This window comes from Paralichthys olivaceus, chromosome 13 (genome assembly GCF_024713975.1).
Source record: "Paralichthys olivaceus isolate ysfri-2021 chromosome 13, ASM2471397v2, whole genome shotgun sequence".
In the NCBI taxonomy this organism is placed as follows: domain Eukaryota; kingdom Metazoa; phylum Chordata; class Actinopteri; order Pleuronectiformes; family Paralichthyidae; genus Paralichthys; species Paralichthys olivaceus.
The window spans coordinates 9422732-9445833 of record NC_091105.1 but is presented as its reverse complement, the minus strand read 5'-3'; the positions used below and the strand labels follow the sequence as shown (position 1 = coordinate 9445833).

The window sequence follows — 23102 nt, the reverse complement described above, 5'->3', positions numbered from 1 at the left end:
AAGCAGCAATTTGCACAAAAGCATCAGTCTCATCAGTCAGTGTATCTTTAATGTGAGGGAGCAGGAGGCTTGTTTAAATGATGGGAACATTCAGAGTGAAGAGGAGGGACCACTGGAGCGCCGAGTTAATGATGGCACACCAGCCTGGATTACCGGCCATGTATAGAATGGGGAGGATGAACAGTACTGTAATTGCTTTCTGTCATTGTGGCTCTGAAGTAGACTCAGAGGGAAGTCTTTACTCTGAGGCTGCACTGATGACAAGCCGGCGAGGCAGGGGGTTAGAGGGCCCCCCCAAAAAAAACCCACAATTAAGAGTGATTTTTTCTATATTAGCCCACAGTGTGACATCCACAGTCTGTGTTTATCCTGCAAGTTGAATCACCGGATTGTTGTAATCCTCAATGCATTCATTCAGCATCCGCCTAAAGGATCTCGCTCTTCCTATACCAGGCTCCTATACTTTGCAGCAGTTCATGACCCCTCATCATGGGCGGCCTTCTCAGACTGAATTCTTCAATGACAGGCTGCAGTGGAATGCAGTTACATTAAATGTACTCAAACACTGTACTGAAATAACAATATGGTAATTGTAGTTCATTGTGTATTCACATTTTAAACTATTTCATAATTCAGAGGAAAACCTTGTACAATTTAATTAAACTTAGATTTTAAACAGATACACTTATGATAAAAAATATATGGAATAAACTACCAAACAATGTATAAAAGTGAATTATCTTCACCTCAACCCAATAAATGTGTATGTATGTATATTTTAATAAAAATTTAAACACATAAGCTTATTATGTAAGATGAAAAAATTATATATAATTAAAAGTTATTGCAATAATAATCCAGAAATGTAATATACAATGTATGAAATAACACTGACAGGCTCCATAGCACTGTATAATGAGTTATTATACTGTTGATACTTTATTTTGCTGGTAATTATTTTGTAGTTTTATTTTGTAATATTTAGAAATTGTTTTTTTAAATCTCATTTTAATTATATTATATACTTTTACTTAGTTTAGCAACATGGATCCTTCAACCAACGATTACAACTGATTTCTTGTTAAAAGGTCTTGACCTCCAGGTTGGAGACTGAAACATTGCTTAAAAAAAATACAATTCTCTGGCAGCTTAACCACAGAACGAGCACAGATTTAAGGTTTAGGGGGGTGGTAGGTGGGCTGCCTGAGCTCACCGCAAAATTATATATAGACTTCCTGCTCCTTTTCTTCAAACCCACTATGAGACGCACTCTAGGAGCTGCATTTTGGGGAGGTTGAGACTCAAGAGTTTGACAGAGCGAGGTGATTCCCAGCCCCAGAACCACTTCAAACAGGATTCATGTAATGAAGCTGCTGTTTAGAGTCTGTGCTTGTGACACAAAACGACACACACCTCATTTCTCCCTCTCTCTGGAACAAAATGCTCACAGGGCCCTTGTGTGTCTGTGTCTGTGTGTGTGTGTGTGTGTGTGTGTGTGTGTGTGTGTGTGTGTGTGTGTGTGTGTGTGTGTGTGTGTTTAAAGGCCATGTGTGTGTTTTTCATCTTGTGTCAGTCATCATAAAAAACTCCCTGTTGTTCTGATGTTGCCCTCTTCTGTCCTCACGCTGGACATCCTCCACCGGGTTCATTTATTACAACAGGCTCCAACTTGGATCACTGTGTGCAGCTGACCTCTCTGCCCCCGTGGTCACCTCCAGACGACTGTTAAGGGAAATGTGCTGAGTAATGTAAGGAGAGGAGAGGGGGTGGGGGTCGCTAAGTCTATTATATTGATTTAAAATACTTTCAGATAAGCATCATGGAAGAGATCCCTTCAATCCGCTTTCGCTGCCCTGCGCCCGGTACTCTGCCCACGGTTGCGCGGCTGCGATGCCCGCGGGGACGAGAGGTGGGAGGAGCGGGGTCTCCGAACCTGCCCACCCCACCTCTCTCCTCCCTCCGGCCGCCCAGCCCCGCGACAGACACCGGCGCCGGCCTATCGCACCGGAGCCGGACCCCCAGCATCCCTCCCTGTGCCCTGCCCACCCCGGCGGTCTTCTTCCCCAGCCCTGCCAGAGCCAATCCGCGAGTGGGTGTAAGTAGGGCAAGCCGCTTCCTGGTTCTCAGAAAGGAGGAGCTGGGAGTCGGAGTGGGCCAGCGGTAGGCGGCAGACAGGGGGGTTAGAGCAGCGCGAAGAGCCGGGGCAGGTCTGCGGGGAAGAGTGGCTGCACCAACAGAGGAGCAGCGGGAGAAAAACGCTGACGCACGGTTTGGAGAAGAAGCTCAGGTGTGTCGCGCTGAGGACGGAGGGAGAAGAAACAAACAGAAGGATTTAAAAAAGTCAAAGAAGGAGAAGAAGTGAGTGCAGGGTGGGACGGAGCGATCCAGGAAGTGTGGAGGTCGCTCAGGTGGGAGGCGACGCGTCAGGACAGGTGTCGCTCCGCAGCGGCGCTCAGGTAACTGCTTCACCTGGCTGCTCCGAACGCATCCATAGGGTTGCATGTGATTTAGGTGACACGTCTGTTTGCCATGACAGCACCGGCTGGTCCCTCAGTCTATAGCCTCCTTCCTCCCTCCTTCCCTCACCCCCTCCCTCCCGGTTCTGATCGGGGTCACGGGAGGACTCCTCCACGTCACGGGTATTCGGTAACTCCCGTCGACGTTTATTCACCCTTTATAATAAAACCACGGCGCGCCTTGGGTTTTAGTTGTTTTTATGGAACATTGGCTGCAGCTTTTTTTTTTTGGAAGCAGGTGCCTGCAGCTGCGGTGTTGGACACACTATGCGTCCGTGCGCAGCGGCCAGGTGAGCGGGGAGGGGAGCAGCGGCAGCAGCAAGGGTCGGCGGGTACGTTTCTGGAGCCTCGCCTGCTAATTATAGCCGAGAACACCGGCTGACATCCAAAACTCACCTGCTCTCACGCACATGACCCGCCTCTCTCTCCCCGCTCAGCTCACAGGCACGCAGCGCGGTGCATGTTAGACTTTTAGCCTCTTGCAGCCCAAACGACCTCCTCAGTGGTCTGTTAATCATCATCATCATCATCATCACCACCATCATCATCATCCTCCCCACGGCGCACCCAGTGTTTTATTTTAATCCTGCCACTATCCCATGTTGCACTGGGACGTGCTCAGGCTGTAATGTTAGGTTAAGGCCTCTGCCTTGCTGTGTGTGCGTGCGTGTTTTAATGTGTGTGTGAGTGTGACAGTGGGCTTGTGTGTGTGTGTGTGTGTGTGTGTGTGTGTGTGTGTGTGTGTGTGTGTGTGTGTGTGTCTTTGTGTAGCTGACTCGCCCCTCTGACAGACCGGCCTAACAAGCTCTACTGGCTTGAGTTTGGTTTCCCTGTCTTAGGCACAGCCTTTTCGGTTAAATATTTAGGTGTCCATGCAGGTAATTAATGCCTTTATGCCTTCTAGGCTCAGGTGTTGTCAAAGTATTTTGTGTGTGTGTTTGTTTTTCTGCCTCACCTCTCAGGTCTGGAGTGGGAGGCTGACACTTCGTCTCTCACCTCAAGCTTCGACTGAAGGGAGTAAAAGTCCCCTTGAATCCCTTTAGATTTCTGTTTTTGTTTCAGTCTCTTATTCCCACTACATACACCACCATCATGTGAGTGGACATTCCCAACGCTCTCGTGTCCTGGGATGGTTTCCCCACATGCAGAAGAGCCGTCAGGGTTTTGAACTAAATTCTTAATGGCAGCTCTGTTTGGCCTAACTTTGTCTGCAACATAATTAGACATCTGTGCTTTATCCCCTGTTCATGCTGTCCTGACATGACCCCTCCACCCTGCCCTGCTTTCTTTACAGGCCTGCCTTGTTCGTACTGCTGATCTTCCCTCTCTTATCCCCTCTGACACTTCATCATGGGCTATGCATGTTTGATCTGAATCTGCAGACGTGTGGATATTTTTACTTATATTTGGAATTCATGAACAATTCACATGCCATCACATCTGTTCAACATGGTAGTGATCATATATTATCTCGCGAGGTGTGTGTGTGTCCGTGAGTGTGTGCTTGCTTGCTTTCTCAACCCTACTGTCTGTTAGAGAACTTCTTTTCATCAGAAGTGAAATTAGGAAGCGGTCGGTCTCTATCCGAGCCTCTCTTTTTTTCTGTTCTTTTACAAAACCCCCACTCTTCCACCCTCTCCTTTCCTTTTTTACAACGAATCATTGACTCACTGAGACGATTTTGCTCTTTGAAACAAATCATTAAAAAGGTCTTTAATGTGAACATTTACTGAAGGCAGATCTCACTTGTGTTGTCAGCTAGACTGCATCTCCAACAACCGAACTACCTATCCCCTGGTGTACAGATGAATATAATAATGTAATATTTAGTATTCAAATATAGATTCCAGCTTTAAAACCACCACAAACCTGTATTTATTTCATCTTCTTGTCCTTGAACTGCCTCTGATTGTGGTTAGAAGTTCCTGCTGAAGTTTTAAAATGTAATAATACTTACCACAAGGAGCATTATGTATTGTTTCACAGTTCTCTCCTCAGACAATGTTTGGGTATGAAAAATGATTATAAAAGCAATGTTACACACTTGACTTGAATAAAATGTGTGTTTTTTGGTAAATAAAATACATTTTTGAAATGCCTCCTTGTGTTTTCTCTCAGGTGTGTGACCTCCGCTGACCTCAGAGCAAAAGAACCAAAGAGGAGGGGGAGAGCGGGAGACACAGAAAGCAGGCACCCAACTTCTTCTGGGTTTATGGACAGGAGGTAGGAATCTAACACAATACACAATTAATATTCCAACACAAATGTCAGGATCAATCCCTCACCTTTTCCAGCACGCTTTTATTTATACTGTCATCCATTTTGGTAAGCACCGCCTCTTAAGGATTCAGTATGCTATAAACAACATTAACAAAGTTGAGCGTGAATTTCAAGCTCCACATGTGGCAGGTCACGGCGTGACATTTATTGTGAATGTCTGATGGGGATTTTGGAAAGGCGTGGTGGGAGGCGGTTTTCCAAAGCTATTTGAACACGCACCAAGCGCCAAACTGTACGAGTTATGGCACCTTAACATGGCCACATTTAAAGGTGTGGCAGAATGTCTGCCATCGTAGAGACAAATGAGGACAACAGTCGGACACTGTTGGACACATTTGTGCACATGAGAAGTGATGGAAACATTAGAGTGAATAATGGTTTAGAAGAAGACGACTGGTTAGAAACTGCATGAGTTAGGTGTGATTGCCAGTTTTTGGAAAGTTACAGAAATTCTTGGCTCTAGCCTTTTTAATACTGACATCAGAAAAGTGTGGCTGAAGGGATTTTAGAAGCTTTTTAAGGATTTGACAAACACTTGAAGTTTGAATTATACTGACGCGTTTAAGATGCTTTTGGTAAAGAGCCCAAATTGGACTTGGGAGCCAACAAGGAAGGTCGGAGGAAGATAACAATTTGTGTGATGCTGTTTTAAAAGTTGGAATTCAAATTTTTTTGTTTGTCATAAACCTTTTGGCTGAGAGCTATATGTTAGGTTACACAGAAATATACAGACTGAGATCAGTGGGGTCCATTCATCAGGCTCAGTCCACCCTACGTCTGAGAAATCCTAATAAACTAGTAGATAAACTGTAAACGAAGCCTGACTAATTTCGTTTTAGTTAAACACTACAAATATGATGTTGTTGGGGGTCAAACCTCACTGACGTGTATGAAGGGTCTGAGGGGAACCTTTTACAGGGGCGGGGCTTCTTGAAAACATTTCTTGTCCTTGGAAAAACAATATGAGCCGAATAAAGTGGTCAAACATTTAAATATTTTATAGGCAACCTGGAAGTTAACTCCTCTGTGGTTTGATGACTGCAGACGTTCCATAACTACTATCGGCTTTTTTAAAGACGACTCAGGAATGATTCCAAAAATAAACGCATGTGTTTAAAACGGGCCAAGGTTATTTATAGGTTTTTATTATATTGGATAATAAGCACAAAGCCTTTGTGAAGCTCTGAGGCCTGATTGACAGAAGTACAACAGTACGGACTAAATGACACAGCAAAAGGACACATTACAATCAGCTTCAGGCAAACACTATCTTAATTTAAAAACCTGCAATTACAATACACCTGGAAAAAAGTGGACAACATAGCAATACATGTTTGTGTTATTTGATCTTTCAAATGATCAGTAATGAAACACATCTTAAAAATGTCTGTCTTGATATGATATGATAATGATAAATTCATGAAATCAATAAAGGTTCCAGCTCTAAAACACAAACCTGCATTTACTCCTTTATTCTTAATCTGATGCTGATCATCGCCAGAAGCAACTAGAAAATGTCCTTCCTGTATTTTTACATATTTAGAACTTTAGCCATTAAAAAAATATTTAAAATAAATTAAAATTATACACACTAGGGATTAGATGTGTTCAGGTAGGTCTTAAAGATGTTATTGTTCATTTAATGCTACTTCTGTCGCACTTTAAAACATTTATTTTGTTTTAATACAAATATTAGCGTACTGTGATAAAATTAAAGAGCTTTGCATTGTCGTCCTCTTTTATTGAGTTGACATGGGCAGTTTATATATTGAGAAAATCACATTTTTCTTTTAAAGACCAATATGGAACTGATAAATCTACAAACACCCTGGTCACAATTGATCACAGTCGACTTGGTGTGGATTATGGATGAGGGTAATTCTCTACCACTTCTTCACCCTATCTTTAATTATGAGGAAGTGTAAGTAATTCTGAGACTCTGATATTCCTCCATATCTGTCGTACTTGACATAAACCTTAAGTTTCACTCATTATGGCCTCAAAAGTCTTAACTTTTAACTTGCGTGTTAGTTGTTGTGTGTTAGTGTGAATGATTACAGTGTGCAAGTAGGTATGATGAATCATGTGACTGTGGCTTTTGCATGAGTGTGTCCCTAAACTGGTGGGTTGGGGGGAAGTGACATTGAGTGGTCTGTCAGATGAGGAACACACAAACACACACACACACATATAGACATACACGCACACCGTTCCAGGAAATGCTTTAATCGGGGCATGTAAGCCCTTATAAATTCCCCCTTTTCAGACACTGGTCTTTCAGTTTCATACAAAGTGACTGAGTAGGAGGATGGTGGGGAGAGAGAAAGAGAGAAAAGGTGGGAGTTGAAAGAAGTAAAGGTTTCTCTCTTTGCCCCTTAAAAATAGAGGGTGTCTCACCCATTTTCTCAGGTGCAACATCGATTACGATTATTTTATTTTAATTTGCGGCTTATTTAAACAAATATGGAGAAATAACTCTTGCATTCATGCAATGTTTTATTTAAAATACATTTGCTCTTGTAAACTTGTAAACTTGTAATTGGTAACTAGGTTTTATGACAGAGTCTCCTTTACTTTATAAGGCATGACGTTAGCCTTTAGCATCACGTTAGCCTTTGACCTCCAGCAAATGCAGCATTTTTCACCATATAAGGTGGATGTTTCTCCACATTGAGGCACTGGGGTGACTACATAGTGTCCGTAATCCAGGCTGCCTCCACTACAGTTATTTCTTGCCCCCACTTCATCTGTGTCAATAGGGGAAGTTATGTATCTGCCATTTCCTCTTTTCGGTCATGAGATTCTGTCACATTTGACAGCCCTCCCTCACTCTCGACCACCAGCAGCCTGCAGCCCACGCCACCAAGCATTTACCAGTCAGCAGGGGTCCATGACTCTTTTTCCTCTTCTTCTTCTTGTAAAGACTCATAGAAGAAAAAAAGGTCTTGAGAAAACTCTACAGGCAGAAAAAGTGATCATGATTCAGCTCTTCTAGAAACACTACAATTGTTTCTGTACATATTGAGCGGGCGGTTATCATAAATAGGTACAGTGAGACAACTCTTCAGGGAAAGTGAGAGCAAACACCCAAACAGAAGCAGGCAGCAGGAGTCAGCGATGCTGAAACCAACCCCTTTACACATGTGCTGGTAACAGGGGAAGTCCTGCTGCAAATGGAGGCCTTTATTCCTAAAGGCTGCAAACCATCCCTTTGGAAAAACAAGCTGCTTTGTTCATATTTAAGAAAACAATCATGATTTTTGTTGCAGAAGGACACATGACACATCATAAACATCATATTCTAAATCCTCTACATAAAACACTTTTTTTCTCATCAGTAAGTTCCTCCTCTCCCCCTTAAAGAATTGCTCATTGGCCTTTCATCATTCACAGTGAAAGAGAAAAAAAATCTTCCAAGAGTTATTTTAACCTTGTCTGTCGTTGTGCTCACACACTTGTCTGGTTCCAGATGTTTTTGACACCACAGCCGTGGGTGCAGGACCACAAGTCTCCACTGAAGTTACTCTGAACTTCTGATATAATTGATGGATTGTAGTTCCAGTAAAACGAGCGTCCTCCCCTCCCTGTCTCATTGTCATGATTTATCAAAAAGGTGACACATCTTCCACTCATCTCCTCCCCTTATCGTTTTCTCTGTCACCGCTACAACAGCAGATTCTTTGTTCATTTTATTGTGCTTGTTTTCTATGTTTCAGTTTGTCTTCCATTTATCTCTCTATCTGTTCTATTGGTCGACCATCTTTACAGAGCACAGGAAGAGGAAACTGATCAGGATCAGTTCATTTTGCACCGTCTGTCTGTGTGTGTGTGTGTGTGTGTGTGTGTGTGTGTGTGTGTGTGTGTCCAGCGCTTTTGCAATGTCTTCCTCTGAAATAGGAGGTCAGTTATGTAGGAGGACACCAGTTGTTGAGACCCTCCCAGTGATGTGGAAACTCGGTGTAATCAACACACACACATGCACCAATTATGTGTCCACAGTTTTGTCGGTCCCCAGGTTGTGGTGTTCTTATGTGCTGATAAGTGTTTGTCTGACTTTGTTGAATAAGAAGACAATAAATACACACACACACACACACACACACACACACACACACACACACACACACAAACAAACACTTACACATATACAAGCTTGTATAGTATTTGTAAAGGTTTGAAAAAAGTTATTTCATTTTTATGTTTATTAGTTTATTGATCAAACTTTATTTACAATCCCAACAAAACTAAATTTAAAGGTGCCAGACAGAATATACAAAATAACAATATATAGTAATTTATGCTTTTTCATGATGCAAATACAAATGAAATACTGTCCATATAATATCACCATACACACGTAAATAACAATTTATAAATAAACAGTGAAACTAAATTTTCCTCTTCATTTCATAGCTTCAACAAAATATAATTTTGCAACACTATCATTGGCATCTTCGCACAGATCTTGAAGGCATCTGAAAGTTACCTCTGCCTCACTGAAATGACTTCAAAATTGTTAATGAACATCCTACTGTACCTACTATAAATAATCTCTAATGTACAACATGCAGAAGTTAATGTGAAAATGATTCATTTGGTGGATTTCAACGTTGATGCAGCAAACTGGAGGTCGGCTGAGTCCTAAGCAACTGCGCTTGGTGCTCTGCTCCACAATGACACCTACACACTTCCATTTGTTTGCACCACAGCGCGACATGTTAAAACATCCCCGCTGAGTTTCAACAATGCTGACAAATTACAATGTGCTTCACTGCAATGAAACTTTTTGTGTCATCCACTGTCGTACCTGTATACATCTTTACTAACTCCAACGAGCTCGTTAGATGTAGAAACATCATAAAATCCATGCGCACAAAAATAAAGTTTCTTTCCTCCTCTGCTGTATTAATTGATGCAGAGTGCAGTATGTGATTCTACGCCCACGCACCTTGTCACTCCAGCGTTAACACTGTCACATGCACATGCACAGTTGAAGAGTGTTGGGGGTAGAAAGTGCTGACCAGATAAGGAGCTTGGAGAGAGGGAGAGTAAAGTGTGAAACCACTCCGTCAGCATGCCTTCTCTCTCACGTCTGTGTGTGTTCTCCATCTTACACTGAAACTCCCTTTTGGTGATGCTAATGATAGAGGTGGCTTCTACCACAGACATCTGCATGCACGCACACACACACACATGCACACCTGCAAGGACTCTTGCTACTTCCTGTGGCTGCGTGCATGTGTTAACCTCTTGCTTGATCGCTCCGTTTATCTCCCAGTCGTTATGTCACGGCTCCTCTCCCTCCTCTCTCCTTCTGTCTCCCCCCTTCCTCTCCCCTCCTGTAACACAACTCTCTCGACTCTTGTTTCATGTCTCCTCGCTAACACAGATTGTTTCAGGCTGGGTCTAGATTTTCCTGTCTTCACCTCCCCTCCTCAGTGCTTTATCTTCCAGAGTATCTCTACACCCACACCCCATTCACTCACTCACTCGCACACACTCTGACTCTCTCATGTGTTTCCTCCCCCATGCCCCCTGTTTCTTGTGTGATTTCTAAGAACATGTGTGTTTTTAGAAAACATACCTCCCTCATGTTCCTTTTGTTGTCTCATCTTAAATCTCAGTGCGTTTTCCTCTTTCCAACCTCAGATTGATTCATTTTCCTGCTCCTGCTCTCTGTGGCAAACACAGCAGACATATTATACATTACACTCATTTCAGGAAGTTAAAAAAGCAAAAAAATTATATTTTTGTCATTTGGCTATAGGGAATTCATTTTTGGTATTATTTTGTATAACCAATTTCTGAGTGATTATCGTAGGGTTCTTCATATTAAAACCTGGAAAGAAGAATTTGCTTTAAGTTCTACAATAAACTTTTTTTTAAATAATAATGATCTAAAAGTAAAATAAAACAACTTTTATTTTTACCTCTGTGATCAACAGGTCATCATGGGAACAGTGACGCTCCTTTTACTGAGAAAGTAAAAAGAGTATCTCTGTTAAATAAACTAAAGACAAAGGTCAAAATAAAGAATATACTCAATATAAATGTTGGAACACAGGACTGAATATAATGTATTTTGTGTTTTCCTTTTATTAAAGGCTGCAATAATATTCTATTTTATTCTACAAAGTAAAATGGCAAATAATATCCTGAACAGTGAGTTTCTGACATGTGTGATGTTGTCAGTGATGCCTAGTCCTTATATGCATATGTAAGCTATATAAAGATAAAAAAAAAAAGGAAAGATACATTTTCTTTACATTATTTTATGGTAAAGAAAATGATGTGCCAGCTCATGCATGTGCACCCAAATGTCTCATGTCCCATGCGTTGATAAGCTGATAATCCTGCAGCAGATTCACGCTGGTGTTCAGGTCTGGCATGCGAACGGGCTGCTCTTATAGCTCGCTGTGGTGTGGGAGGGCGAGGGGATAAGGGCCTCCGCTCTGCCAGCCAAATGAATAATGTAATGTGTTCTAGGAACTAAGACCACAGTGTGCGCAAGCGTACACACCAACACATGCACAGACACTTACACACACACACACACACACCATAACGGCCCAGTTACAGTAAGGACAGAGCAGGACATGGTTGCTGGGGCTTCCTTAAATAAAAGACTTCTGCTGAGTAACACCAGCTGAACTGTTCTCTCTTTGTTTTTAAAGTCCTCTTCAGTCCAGAGTTGGCAGAGTGCAGTTGTTCTAATTATCATGATGATGTCTCAAGTCTTGTCTTTGACAAATTCAAATGCTGATTCAAATTTTCCCTGGTCGCATCTGTTTTTATATCTGGTGGTGGGATGCAAATGTTGAGTCTGAAGGGAACTGTTGGGACGTAGAGCCGCTGGAGCTTGTGTTTCGCTGCCCAAAGGAGATGAGACATGTTATTAGAAGACTTGTTCACTCAGTGTGTACCCGGGATTTGTGTGTAGTTTTGACCATAGTAATCATTGTGAAGGTGTTTGCACTCAGATGGTCCTGTGAGAGTGCTCTGCTGGGCTGAAAGCAGCACTTGGTTTGGCAGATGTCCGTTTGTAGTGTGTGTACTCTCATCTCCTCTCATCCCCCCTGCTTCCTCCTCCTCTTCTCTCCCTCAGCAAATGCATCGTAGCATCACACTCCCCTCACTACCCCCAAAATAAGTGCGTAAAAAGAGAGGGGTGACATCCTTGTCTTTCTTAACCTTTAAAACTCATCTGTCACAGAGAAGAGGAGTAGTGAAAGGAAGACGAGTGTGTGGAGGAGAAACGGTACGAACTTGAAACTTATTTTCCATAAGTCTGTCTGCTTTGTTGTTGTTTGTTCAGCCTCAACATTTGTTATGCTTCAGTTATGAATATCAACTCAAGTACGGGATTTTATCTGAATGAAACGTGTGTGTAGGTGTGTGTGTGTGTGTGTTTTGCATTTACTGTACAGAAAAAGACATCTGCTCCTTATTTCTGAGCATTTTATTGTTAAAAGTATATTATGAGTTGTCACCAGTTTAGAGAATTGTCCCAAATGGGCCATTATATAAATATAATTTATACAATAATATATATATACAAAAACATGTAAAAAAAAAAGAAAAAAGTCTACTTTAAAATTAATTTCCTACCTTTCCCATTTAATTTTAATTTCTGACTTTGTTTATGTATTAGAAACAACAAATACATGCTCACATTAACTAACATACACACACACACACACACGTACAGGCACTTTGGAAAATATCTGACATCAGAATTCATAAAAGCATTTCTCTTTCTCCCTCTCAGCCACACTTTTCTGTGAACAGTATAAAGTCATATTTTCCCCCTTAGCACTGGAGCCTGATATAATTGAGGTGGACTGGGAAAACTTACAGCCTTTAACGGAAAATGAGAGCCATAAAAATAATACTAACAGCTCTGGTTCCAGTCGTCACATGCTCTCAGTGTGTGCAGTGGGATTCTGTGATACAGACGTTGGATGGATACCATAACCTGCTTTCAGGAAGGAGAATAAATCTTTGTTGTGCAGGTTTGGTCAGTCCTGCAGCTGTCACTTTCCTGGCCTGCTCACAAATAGTCTTTTTTTAGGAGTCAAACTAATTCATGGAACTTGTACTGGACAGTAACGGAGGATTTTAGTTTCCATTTCCTCTTCAGTAGAAACGAATCCTCACTGTGTTCTCGTCTTCACACGGTTCATTTGGTTTCAGCTTTATTTTAAAATGTCATACAACCTAGTCCAACGGCATGCAGCTCTCTTGATTAGATTATCAATAAATGGCTAAATGAATGATTAAATCTTGATTGTTAAGTGAGAGGAAGAGCGTGCGCATAATGAAAGTAAGGGATGAGGAAACCGCCGAGTTGCAGAGGAGGTGAATTCCTCCACCGTCGTCATGAAGAGTGGGAGGTGAGAACAAAAAACATAGAACGAGATAAGAGAACTGTTGGCAAAACTAGATTTGGACCATCCACCTCCAGATAGTTTACAGAGTATTTATAGATTTAACAATTCAGCTGTTTGGCAAACTGTCACTCTCACTCTTTAAGTGGTTTAGTAGTTGTTGGCCTAACGTTTGTATATAAATGATTAGTGAGTTGTATACAGAGTGTAATGAATACAAAGCTTTCCTCTTTAAACACTCTATAGGTGGACTTTCCAAATAAAGTGTAACTGAACTGTAGAAAGGACAATATATTCCTGGATCAGCACCAAAACATTTTATGGATTCTTTCTAGACCCACACATAATACTTTCACCAGGTTTTGTGAATATCCATTCAGTTGTTTTTGTGCAACCTTGTTCACAATCAAACAAACCAACCAACAAACTGACAGAGGTGAAAACATAACCTCCTTCAGGTGAGAAGTGAAAAGATTTTAAAAGTCTAAACACTTTTCATGAAGTGGTTTATAAAACCAAACAACACATCTAAATACAAACAGGGATATGAGTAATTTAAATACAACGCACTGGACTATAATTAACATGATTAAACTTACAATGACACCATCTCTGAAGTATTGTATAGTTTAAGTGTTGATGTAAACTAACATTACATAACTAACTATTTTTTCTGCGAGCCCTGAATTTATCTGTTGTATCTTCCTTTGGGTTCTTTGTTTTGAGAATGTGTTGTAAGATTCAGCAACTAATGCAGATGACATGTCCTTGGTTAGCAACAAAAAACAGAAGCAAAGAGAAGGGGGTTTAAGAACACCGTGTGTGTGTGTGTGTGTGCATGTGTGTGCGTGCACGTCATGATGTGTCAGTATTATGTGACTCACACACAGACAGAAAATTGATGGGAATCATTGTAACTTCTTTGCAATCTTATTATTTTCCGAACACGTCTTCGTTCAGAGGCTTATGCCTGAAATAACGTGCTTGAACCACCAACCACCCATGATGTGTTTTTTTTGTCTCTCCCCCGTGCCGGATATTGAACATGGCATGTGTGCTGCACTGCTTTTTATCAGACTTTTTATTTTTTAAAGTTTTTGTGACTTTACGGCTTACGGCTTTTCAGAAACATGATGATATATTGTTTTTATGCATCATGATTGTTAGCAGTGGTCCTGTTTTTTCCTATGGATGCTATCAAACAATGAGACTTTAATCTTTTATCACGACTACTTACATTGGTACAAACTGTACAAATACAAGGTCAAGTGATGCTTTTAAACTTTGTCCTGCACAGATTTATGGAGTCAGATAATGTTTCAACCATAATGCTTCTTCCGCAAAGTGTTTTTTCATATGCTGATGATATTATTGGACGTGTGTGTAGGATGTATCGATGCAAATAAGTTATTGTATTTATTGATGAATCTATATATTATTTTTTTGAACTCAATGTTTGAAATGTCAGACATTTGTCAAAAGTACTTGTCACAACCTACTGAGGTGACGTCTACATTTGTCATATTTTGTCCAAAAAGCCAAAGATATTCAGAGAAACTGAGAGTCAGACGGCATCTGGCATCTTTGCTTAAAAATAACTTAAAGGATTAATCCATTATCAAAATAGTTGCTGGGATCTATTTGTCAGTTGACTCATTACAGCTCTTGTATGATGTAAATGAAAAAAAACGTGTGTGTCTGTGTGTGCAGAAGACAACGCAAACACATGCCTCTTAACTTCCGCTCATCTCTGTATCAGCAGTGGCTGCATCAAATGTCCTTGTTGCCTCAAACAAAGGAGATAATGCTTATGAAAATACTTTGGCTGGAATAATAACAGTAAAAATATCTGTTGTCGAGGCCGTGCTGTTATTTAATCACAAGCATTCAGTGACGTTAGTTTCAAAGGAAGAGCTCTGTGCACTTCAGCTTCTCTGTAGTACGCTGTTACTCCATTTAACTCTCATATTGCACCTACCTCAATGTTTGTTCTAGGGTGTACTATGACTCATAATGCCAATATGATTTTGGTTCTTACACAGTTCTTCAACTTTGACATTTTCTGACTCCACTGAAAAAATATTGGTATTTCTGAGTTGTCTTGGTTGCATGTGCCAGTTTCCTGTCTGTCAGACCCGCTCAACTCATGTTCATGGTTTGAAGCTTGAAAACTATTTATTCTGCATAATCCACGGTCCGACCATGACATGACCCCAGATGCACTAACAACCATCCACCTGTTATGCCGCTTTGTGAACAGGCAGAGGTCGAAGAGGCAGAGATCGTGTTTATCGGAAACTGTTCGGAAAATGGGCCGTTGGGTTTTGGAGAGGGGGGTGCGTAGGCGACCCGGGGGGAGGGGTATCGCTGAACCTGACGTTGTCGCCGTGCACCCTCTTTTGATACAACAGGAAGAACAGCGAGCGACAGAATGTGCGAGAGGCAGACATCCCGAAGGATAAACGCTTAACCCCAACTTCTGACAGAGAGTTCAGACCTTTAAGTTCTGAGGGTTGAAGGAAGTACAAAAAAAAAACAAAAGTGGTTTCCAAAAGACAGAGGAACGCAAGGGAGAACAATCTCTTAGTGTACAGAGCGAAAAGATGGATGCGATGAGGCGCTCACTTCTGACTGTGCCCGTGCCCATAAAGACAGGGAAGGTAGGATTAACATTTACTCAACCTCGCATTAGCTCATTCTTGGCCGCGTATGATATCGATTCGAGTGGTTGGTAAAGATCAAACATTTAAGCTTCATGAAAGCATTGGCAAGTTCTACACAAGTGTTGATTTAAAAAAAAAAGTGTATTTAATTACTTTTAAATCTACCTTTGTTGTTGTTGTATGGGTGGAGCAAGAGTGTGTGTTTTTTTAAATAAATAGGGTAGTGTTAAGATCATCGCACAAAAGATTAGATCGTACAATGGTGGGTGGGGGGAGCTGCAGACTGGCACGCAATGTGTGTGCACGTGTATTGTGTGTATGTGCGTGTGTGTTTAATAGGGTGTGTTTTGGAGCAGGTTAGTCAGGTGGATGTGCCATGGCTGCGCAGAGCCCTCTGGGCACCGTGCAAACACTGTTATTGGACGGCCAGGGGGCTGCCAGTTGCTATGGGAGGGTTGTGAAGGGGGGGGGGGGGTCTGGAGGGTGAGTTGTTTGTGGAAAATCTGGTCCACTCAGGTGTGTGTGTGTGTGTGTGTGTGTGTGTGTGGGAGATAATGTTGAGCAGGTATATTGTGGACAGGGTGAGGTGTGAGCTCAGGGAGCCAAAGAAGGGAGTTGTTGGGTCTTATTACCACCAGGCCTTGTTACATCAGAGAGACAATTAAAGTTATTGTCCTCATTTGACTATTAGGACATTTAACCTTAAACCAAATAAATGACAAAAAGAATTGAGAACATTTTAAAAAGTGTCCGGCATATACAGTTTTCACAAAAGGTTGTAATTCTTCTCTTGCTGTCTTTTTTTTTTTTTTTTCCTTCCTCATTCTTTCACTGGTACCCCCCCACCCCCGCCCTCTTGCTGCTTTCACCCACTCTCACCTGTCACTTCCTTCCTCTTGTCTTTCTTTTCTTCCTCTTCCATCAGTCCCTCTCTTTCTTCGCCAGTTATTTTAATCAAACAGCTAATGCTATAAAGGTTTCACGCAGGAATTAACCTACTGCCCCATGGTTACCACACCTACAATGCATTGTGTAATCCTGCATCCCTTCCACGTCACTGCCATCGATCGACCCTGTCTCCCTGGCCAAAGTTGCAGCCTCCTGATTTAGCAATCAGGAGAGAAAATACTGGGGGGATGAGAAGGGGAGGATAAGGGGAGAGAGTTTGTTGCTAAGCCTGGTTTAAATAGTCCCTCAATTGAAAGAGGACTCTCTGAGCCAGTCACGCTACTGTAGATTTACTTTTGGGATATTTAAGTTTGGCTCGGTTGAAGGGTGAACTCTTATTCCTCTAAAATGCAGCAATAGAATAATGATGATGCCTATTTTAAGAAAATAAAACAGATTTCATCCACATCAGAGCAGAGTTTGACTTGATTCAGGCACCAAACCTTTGCTCACCTCATCTCATCTCTGTCATGCAGGTGGCAATGTCTCCAGGAGAGGACGGTCTGATCGGGATCCCCTTCCCAGAGCACAGCAATGAGCTCTTGTCCCACCTCAATGACCAGAGGAGGACAGGGCTCCTGTGTGACCTCACCCTGACCTCCCGCGGGGCTCGTTATCCAACTCACCGCTCTGTCATGGCCGCCGTCAGTTTATACTTCCGTGGGCTGTTCGGGACAGAGGAGGGGGGCGGCGAGGGCGGAGGGGGTTTCAGCATTTGCCAGCTGGACTGTGTGGCACCCGATGCCCTGGACGCCCTGCTGGAGTTCGCCTACACCGCTACTCTGACCATCCCGAGCTCTGGCATGAGAGATGTGCTGCGAGGGGCTCAGCTCCTGGGCATCCAGTGTGTGGCTGATGCCTGCAGAGACATCCTGGGGGAGACAGCGGAGGCAGAGGGGGAGACGGCAGAGGTGCAGAGAGCCCAACACACAGCCCCCAAGAGGATGGCAGAGGGAGAAAGATGTGTGGAGAAAGGCTCCCGAAGAAAAAACGACAAAAAGAAAGTGAAAAAAGTTGGGTTGCATCACATTACTTCCTCGGTTTTGATCCCATCACCTGCTTCTCCCATCTCTCACCCTTCGCCTGCATCGGACAGCCTCCGCTCGTTCCCGTCCACCCAGCCTCCCAGCCCTGAACAGGAGGAGCTGTGCCCGAAATCAGGGCAAAATGGAGGAGACCCCAGGTCAATCAGAGAGCCAGGGAGGGGGGCCACCATGAACGGGGGGTTACTTCACTGGCTGCATGAGCGCCCGCGTATAGCCCACCCTCCTCCTGACCCTCGATCGATTGATAGGTTGTCAGAGAATGATGACATGGAAGGTTTTGGCGATGACGGTATGCTGATGGGAAGCACTTCCACGCCTACATCTGTAGCTGAGCGAGGAGCGGCAACGTCAGCAGTGGGAGGGGGAAGGAAGAGGAAGTCTCAGACGCCCCAACAGTGTCCTGTCTGTCAGAAGATCATCCATGGAGCAGGAAAATTGCCCCGACACATGAGGACACACACCGGAGAAAAACCCTTCCAGTGCTCTGCCTGTGGAGTTCGCTTCACCCGGTAGAGAAAAATCTTAATATGCACAAAATATACATTTTCATTTGTTATCGTGTTTTACTCCTTTATTCTTCTGTTCTTTGTCCTTCATCCTGCTATCTTTCTCTCCTTCAGGAATGATAAGTTGAAGATCCACATGAGAAAACACACAGGCGAGCGCCCCTACCCATGCCCCCACTGCCCCGCCAGGTTTCTACACTCGTACGACCTCAAAAACCACCTGTCCCTCCACAGTGGGGCACGACCCTTCGAATGCCCGCTCTGCCACAAGGCCTTCGCCCGAGAGGACCACCTCCAACGTCACCGCAAGGGACACAGCTGCCTGGAGCTGCGCACACGCCGGCCCAGGCGTGGTCCTGAGCTCATGGAGGATGGGAGAGGGGATGGGGGCCGGAGAGAGCAGTCCAACCCTCTTGAGGCTTTGTCCTCACAGGCCCACTCCTCTGCGTTTCTCCCCAACACTGTCCTGGATGGTGGGAGTGGATCCACTGCTGGCGCTCCACTGCTGTTTCCAAGCGACGTCGAGAGGGGGCGTTTGGCCCTTCAGGCTCTGGCCCAGCTCGGGCCTCACAGGCTGGCCGGCTACCCTCAGCTCTTCCTGCGGGGGCTGGAGCTGCGAGGGGCCAGAGAGGCGGAGATCGAAGATCCAGGGGGAACCCGCTCGCCGTCTGCGTTCCGCGATCAATGGGCAGATGAAGTAGAGGAGGAAATCGGAGATGAGGAAGTGGAGGAGGAGGAGGAGGAATAGTCGAAGGAGAGTGTGTGTATGTGTTTGTTTGTGTGTCTGTGTGGTAAAGCATCCACAGTAAAAAAAAAAAATTAAATCTCACTCAGGTGGCTGGACTAATGACCTGCTGCTCCCATATAGAGAGCGCTTTAAAAACTATATGATATTTAAAGAAAATAATGGAAAACGGGTTTTCAGAGATATTTTAAAAAATTTTTCACTTCTGGCATTTGGAATTTAATTTCATCTGTCCTTTAAATTGTATTCCTTGTTTGCTGTTTAATTTTTATGTATATTAGGTTTGAGCTGTTTCTTTATGATTTTCTAGCTGGACGTGTGTGTGTGTGTGTGTGTGTGTGTGTGTGTGTGTGTGTGTGTGTGTGTGTGTGTGTGTGTGTGTGTGTGTGTGTGTGTGTGTGTGTGTGGTTACTGGGATGCTTTTCACTATGCAAACTAAAATCCAGAGCTGCAACTTGGAGGGATATTTGAAGATGTATATTTTAGTTACAAATATAATGTATTGATTCAGGTGCAATCCAGAACGCATATCAAGTAGATCTCAACAATGGGTTTGTGTGCTCACTGTCCTCTGGTGGTTATCAGTGGAACTGCAGCCTAAATCAAACCTGCACATTATAAGCAATAATGTTGTTTTAATCTTTTCTTTTTAATTGTAGAATCTTTGCTTTGATTTGGTGCTTGAACCAAAGATTGTATGTTGTTTTCCTTAGATATCAAGTTAACAGGAGAGGAGAGAAGTGATTTGTGGCCAATGTTGGGTTTGAAAAGAAAAATCCTGCCCAACAGTTTTGATCGCCATGAGAAAGAATCTGCTTCCATATGTGAGCGTTGCAGAGCTGTAGAGCTCTGTGTTCAATGCTTGACCAAAAGAGACAAAGAGTTGATGCTGATTAAATGTTGAAGACAATTCCTCTTTTCCCAGAGGCTGGGGTTTTTATTCTTCTAATGCACTCCTTTCGGTATCTTGTTTGGAGAGAAAAAAAAAAGTAGAAAATGGAGCCAGGTGAGGGTATGAATGATGGCTTCCCCCCTGTCTTCTGTATTTATTTATTTATTGTTATTTATTATGGCTCTTCTGCTGAAACTCTTACGTGAGATCAGATCCAGGGTTGGAAACAGATCACGACCCCTTTACTCGACTAAGTCTTACAAGAAGCTGCAATGCAATCTAGATTTTTGGCTCAACATCTCCATATACCTAAACGCCTTTTTTTACGGGCTGCGTGTCTTCTTTTGGCGATTCTTCCTCAAATGCGTTCTTTGCACATTTAACCCTGTCAGGTACTGCAATAACACAGGCACATTCCATCCTCCGGGGTAGGGAGAGAAGGGAACAGAGCAAAGAAGAGCGGGGGGGGGTTAAAACCTTTGATTTGTAACTGGACCACACGATGACTTTGCTGTTTGACGTTTTCATGCTTTTCTGTTGTTGAATCAACATGTATAGTACTGTATCATTGCATGGCAGTTCTTATAGATCGGCCACCGCTGTGTCTAAAGGGGCCATTATTTTGTGTTTGTCTATCTTTGACCAAAAACCTTTTTAGTTTCATTATGCTTCTCTGGACCAGTACATTACAGGGTGTAATGCAGTCGTTAATGGCTTCTGAAAGACATGCTGTTGTCTTTTTATTTCCAATTCCTGTGATACCCATGTAGCCAGAACCTGCTGTAGCAGTTGATCCGGTCTGGCCTTGTGTGCACTATCCGCTCCTTGCTGTGTTGTAAACCATTTTTAATTTCCAGTTAATTTGCACTATGAGATTCGAGAGCTTCAAGCCTTTTTGTCTGATTTTCTGTCTAGTCCATTAACTCACTCAATACCATTTAAAATTTGTGATTGAAATAGACAATAGGCCGACGTCTTTGAAACCCACATACATTGAATACTCTTCCTCCTGTATATTGGTACAGTTATTGTCAAATGTAATATATTGGGAGTTGCCTTTGGGTTTTTTTGTGCTGCAACTATTCTCAGGAAATCTTGAGCAATGCACTAAGTGATTATACAAAATTATAAAATGGGAAGAAATAGTTTGGTGCTACAGGGCGACTCACACTCTTCATGCAAGCGTAAGGCCAGCAGTTTCAAAAAGATGTGATTTTTGTATTTTATCATTGAACATTTAAAGAAAAAAACAGTGATTCAAACCTATCGAGAGGTGAAGACAGACAAATGAAAGTAAACTGCTGGCCTTACTGGAACCAGTCCTACTGGAATGGAGGTGTGACAGTTGGTCCTGTTCGTGGAGGGTGTTGCTGCTCCCAGTCGGAGCAGTGTGAGTGAATGAGGGTTAACTGATGCCAGCTGTGAAGTGTGTGTTTCTGTGTGAGCTGTTTGTTTTCTTGGCTTCGGTGAAGGGACATGGGGTCTGTTATGAGCAGAGACCCCGCTATCAGGGATACATTTTTTTTGTCTTTGAATTTTTAGTGGAACCTTCTCAGAGCTATGAATTCATTTTCCCATGTTTCAGTTCTTGTAAAGAAAAGAAATAAAGATATCTAAGCTTGCCATTTTTGTCGAATGTGTTGTTTGAAAAAAGTATTTTCTTTTTAAAACAGATAGTGATGTACATATTTGTTACAGTTTTAGTCTCTGGAAGACAAACCGTGCTATCTTATTTATTTATCCTTTAAATAAATAACAGTCCCGGTCAAGTTGGGCAGCAAATGAAAAAAAAATGTTGTCTATGAAATATAACAGGGACAGAAAACATACTAAAGCATGGCCGAAATGCATTTGGGGGGAAAAAAGCACATGTTATATATGATGATCCAAATAAAGCTAGTTTCTTACATGCTTGAGCATAAGTTTGGCATCTCTGTACTGATATTTCGTGTTACTTGGCCAAAACTAAACATCTGTCAGAGGAAGTATCTGATATCTGAACTGGTATTAGCCCAGTCAAGCTCAATTGGAAAAAATATAATGCTGATATACCTTGAAATGATGTCCATTGACATCCTTGTCAGAATCTAAGAATTTCTTTTATTTCTCCACATTGCTACTTCTGGTAGTGTACATTTATGCTAAAAACATGATGTAAATGATGCCGTTTCAAGTCAAATTTGAATAAAGGGCCTTCCGAACACTTGGATGACATCACAGGAGCGGTATGGAGGAGTTAGTCAACTCTGTTTCTCATAACAAGAGTGGAGAAGCCTCGGCTGTAAGCTCTTCATCGATCATTTGTCGGTTGCTGAATCTGTAAATCGGGTTGGTCCGGACCAAGCTCCCTTTTCCTCCTCAACTGAACACCTTGTGAAAGGATGTTTATGTAAAGAAATTACCGGATTTGCCGCAGTTCCACTAGAAGTCACATCATCTTTGCCGGTCACCTTGCAGCTGAAGGGGTTGACCAATCACATTAGATCAAAAAAACATAAATCAATACCAATTCCCTGTAAATAGAAGTGGGAGTGTCCAGGGTGCAGAGAACTGCGTCCCGTGGCAAATCTGCAACAACCAATTTACACAGGGGTTTAACGGGTTTTAAGCCTAAATGTCCGCTACTGGAAGTGGCGACGCTAGCAGATGTAGCCACGCGATAATGTTCCTGTGCGTACATGACCCCCCCTCCTCTGAGGCTATCAGAGGACATTTAGGCTAAAAACATGTAAATGAGGCCGTTTCCAATATGATTGTCGGGGCTCGTGGACACTTGGATGACACCACAAGGCATGTTATATTATTATTATTATTACGTTTTAGTACGTCTGAAGAAGAGGACACCATTGACTTCAATTTTATTGGATTCGGCTGCAAAGCTGTTTACACCTGAATGTCCTAAAGTGTTTTGTGGACTCAAACACTTCACCCCCCCCCCGGCTGGGGTTTACTACATTGATATCAAACTAAATGACAGTCAGAGGTCAAAGGTTATTCTAACTCTGGACCCTGATTCTGACCCCTCACAGTGACCGTTTGTGCGTTTGTGTGAAGTATTGGATACCTGTGTGCGCCACAGGGGAAGCTGGGAGATAAGTGACGTGTTTGTCTAATAATCC

The 23102-nt window shown here is 42.7% G+C and overlaps 1 protein-coding gene across 2 annotated transcripts; it reads left to right on the top strand.

Annotated features, from left to right (window-relative positions):
* The first annotated feature begins 1982 nt into the window (after positions 1-1982).
* Positions 1983-21606, top strand: zbtb7b (zinc finger and BTB domain containing 7B). Of its 2 annotated transcripts, XM_020093009.2 has the most exons (4): positions 1983-2456; positions 4635-4739; positions 17271-18349; positions 18461-21606. In XM_020093009.2, exons 3-4 carry the CDS (start codon positions 17277-17279, stop codon positions 19092-19094), a joined length of 1707 nt encoding a protein of 568 aa, XP_019948568.2. In that variant the 5' UTR covers positions 1983-2456; positions 4635-4739; positions 17271-17276; the 3' UTR covers positions 19095-21606. The 2 variants fall into 2 exon arrangements, with proteins under 2 accessions (XP_019948568.2, XP_069393102.1); XM_069537001.1 differs by lacking the exons at positions 1983-2456; positions 4635-4739 and adding an exon at positions 15362-15843.
* The last annotated feature ends 1496 nt before the right edge of the window (positions 21607-23102 follow it).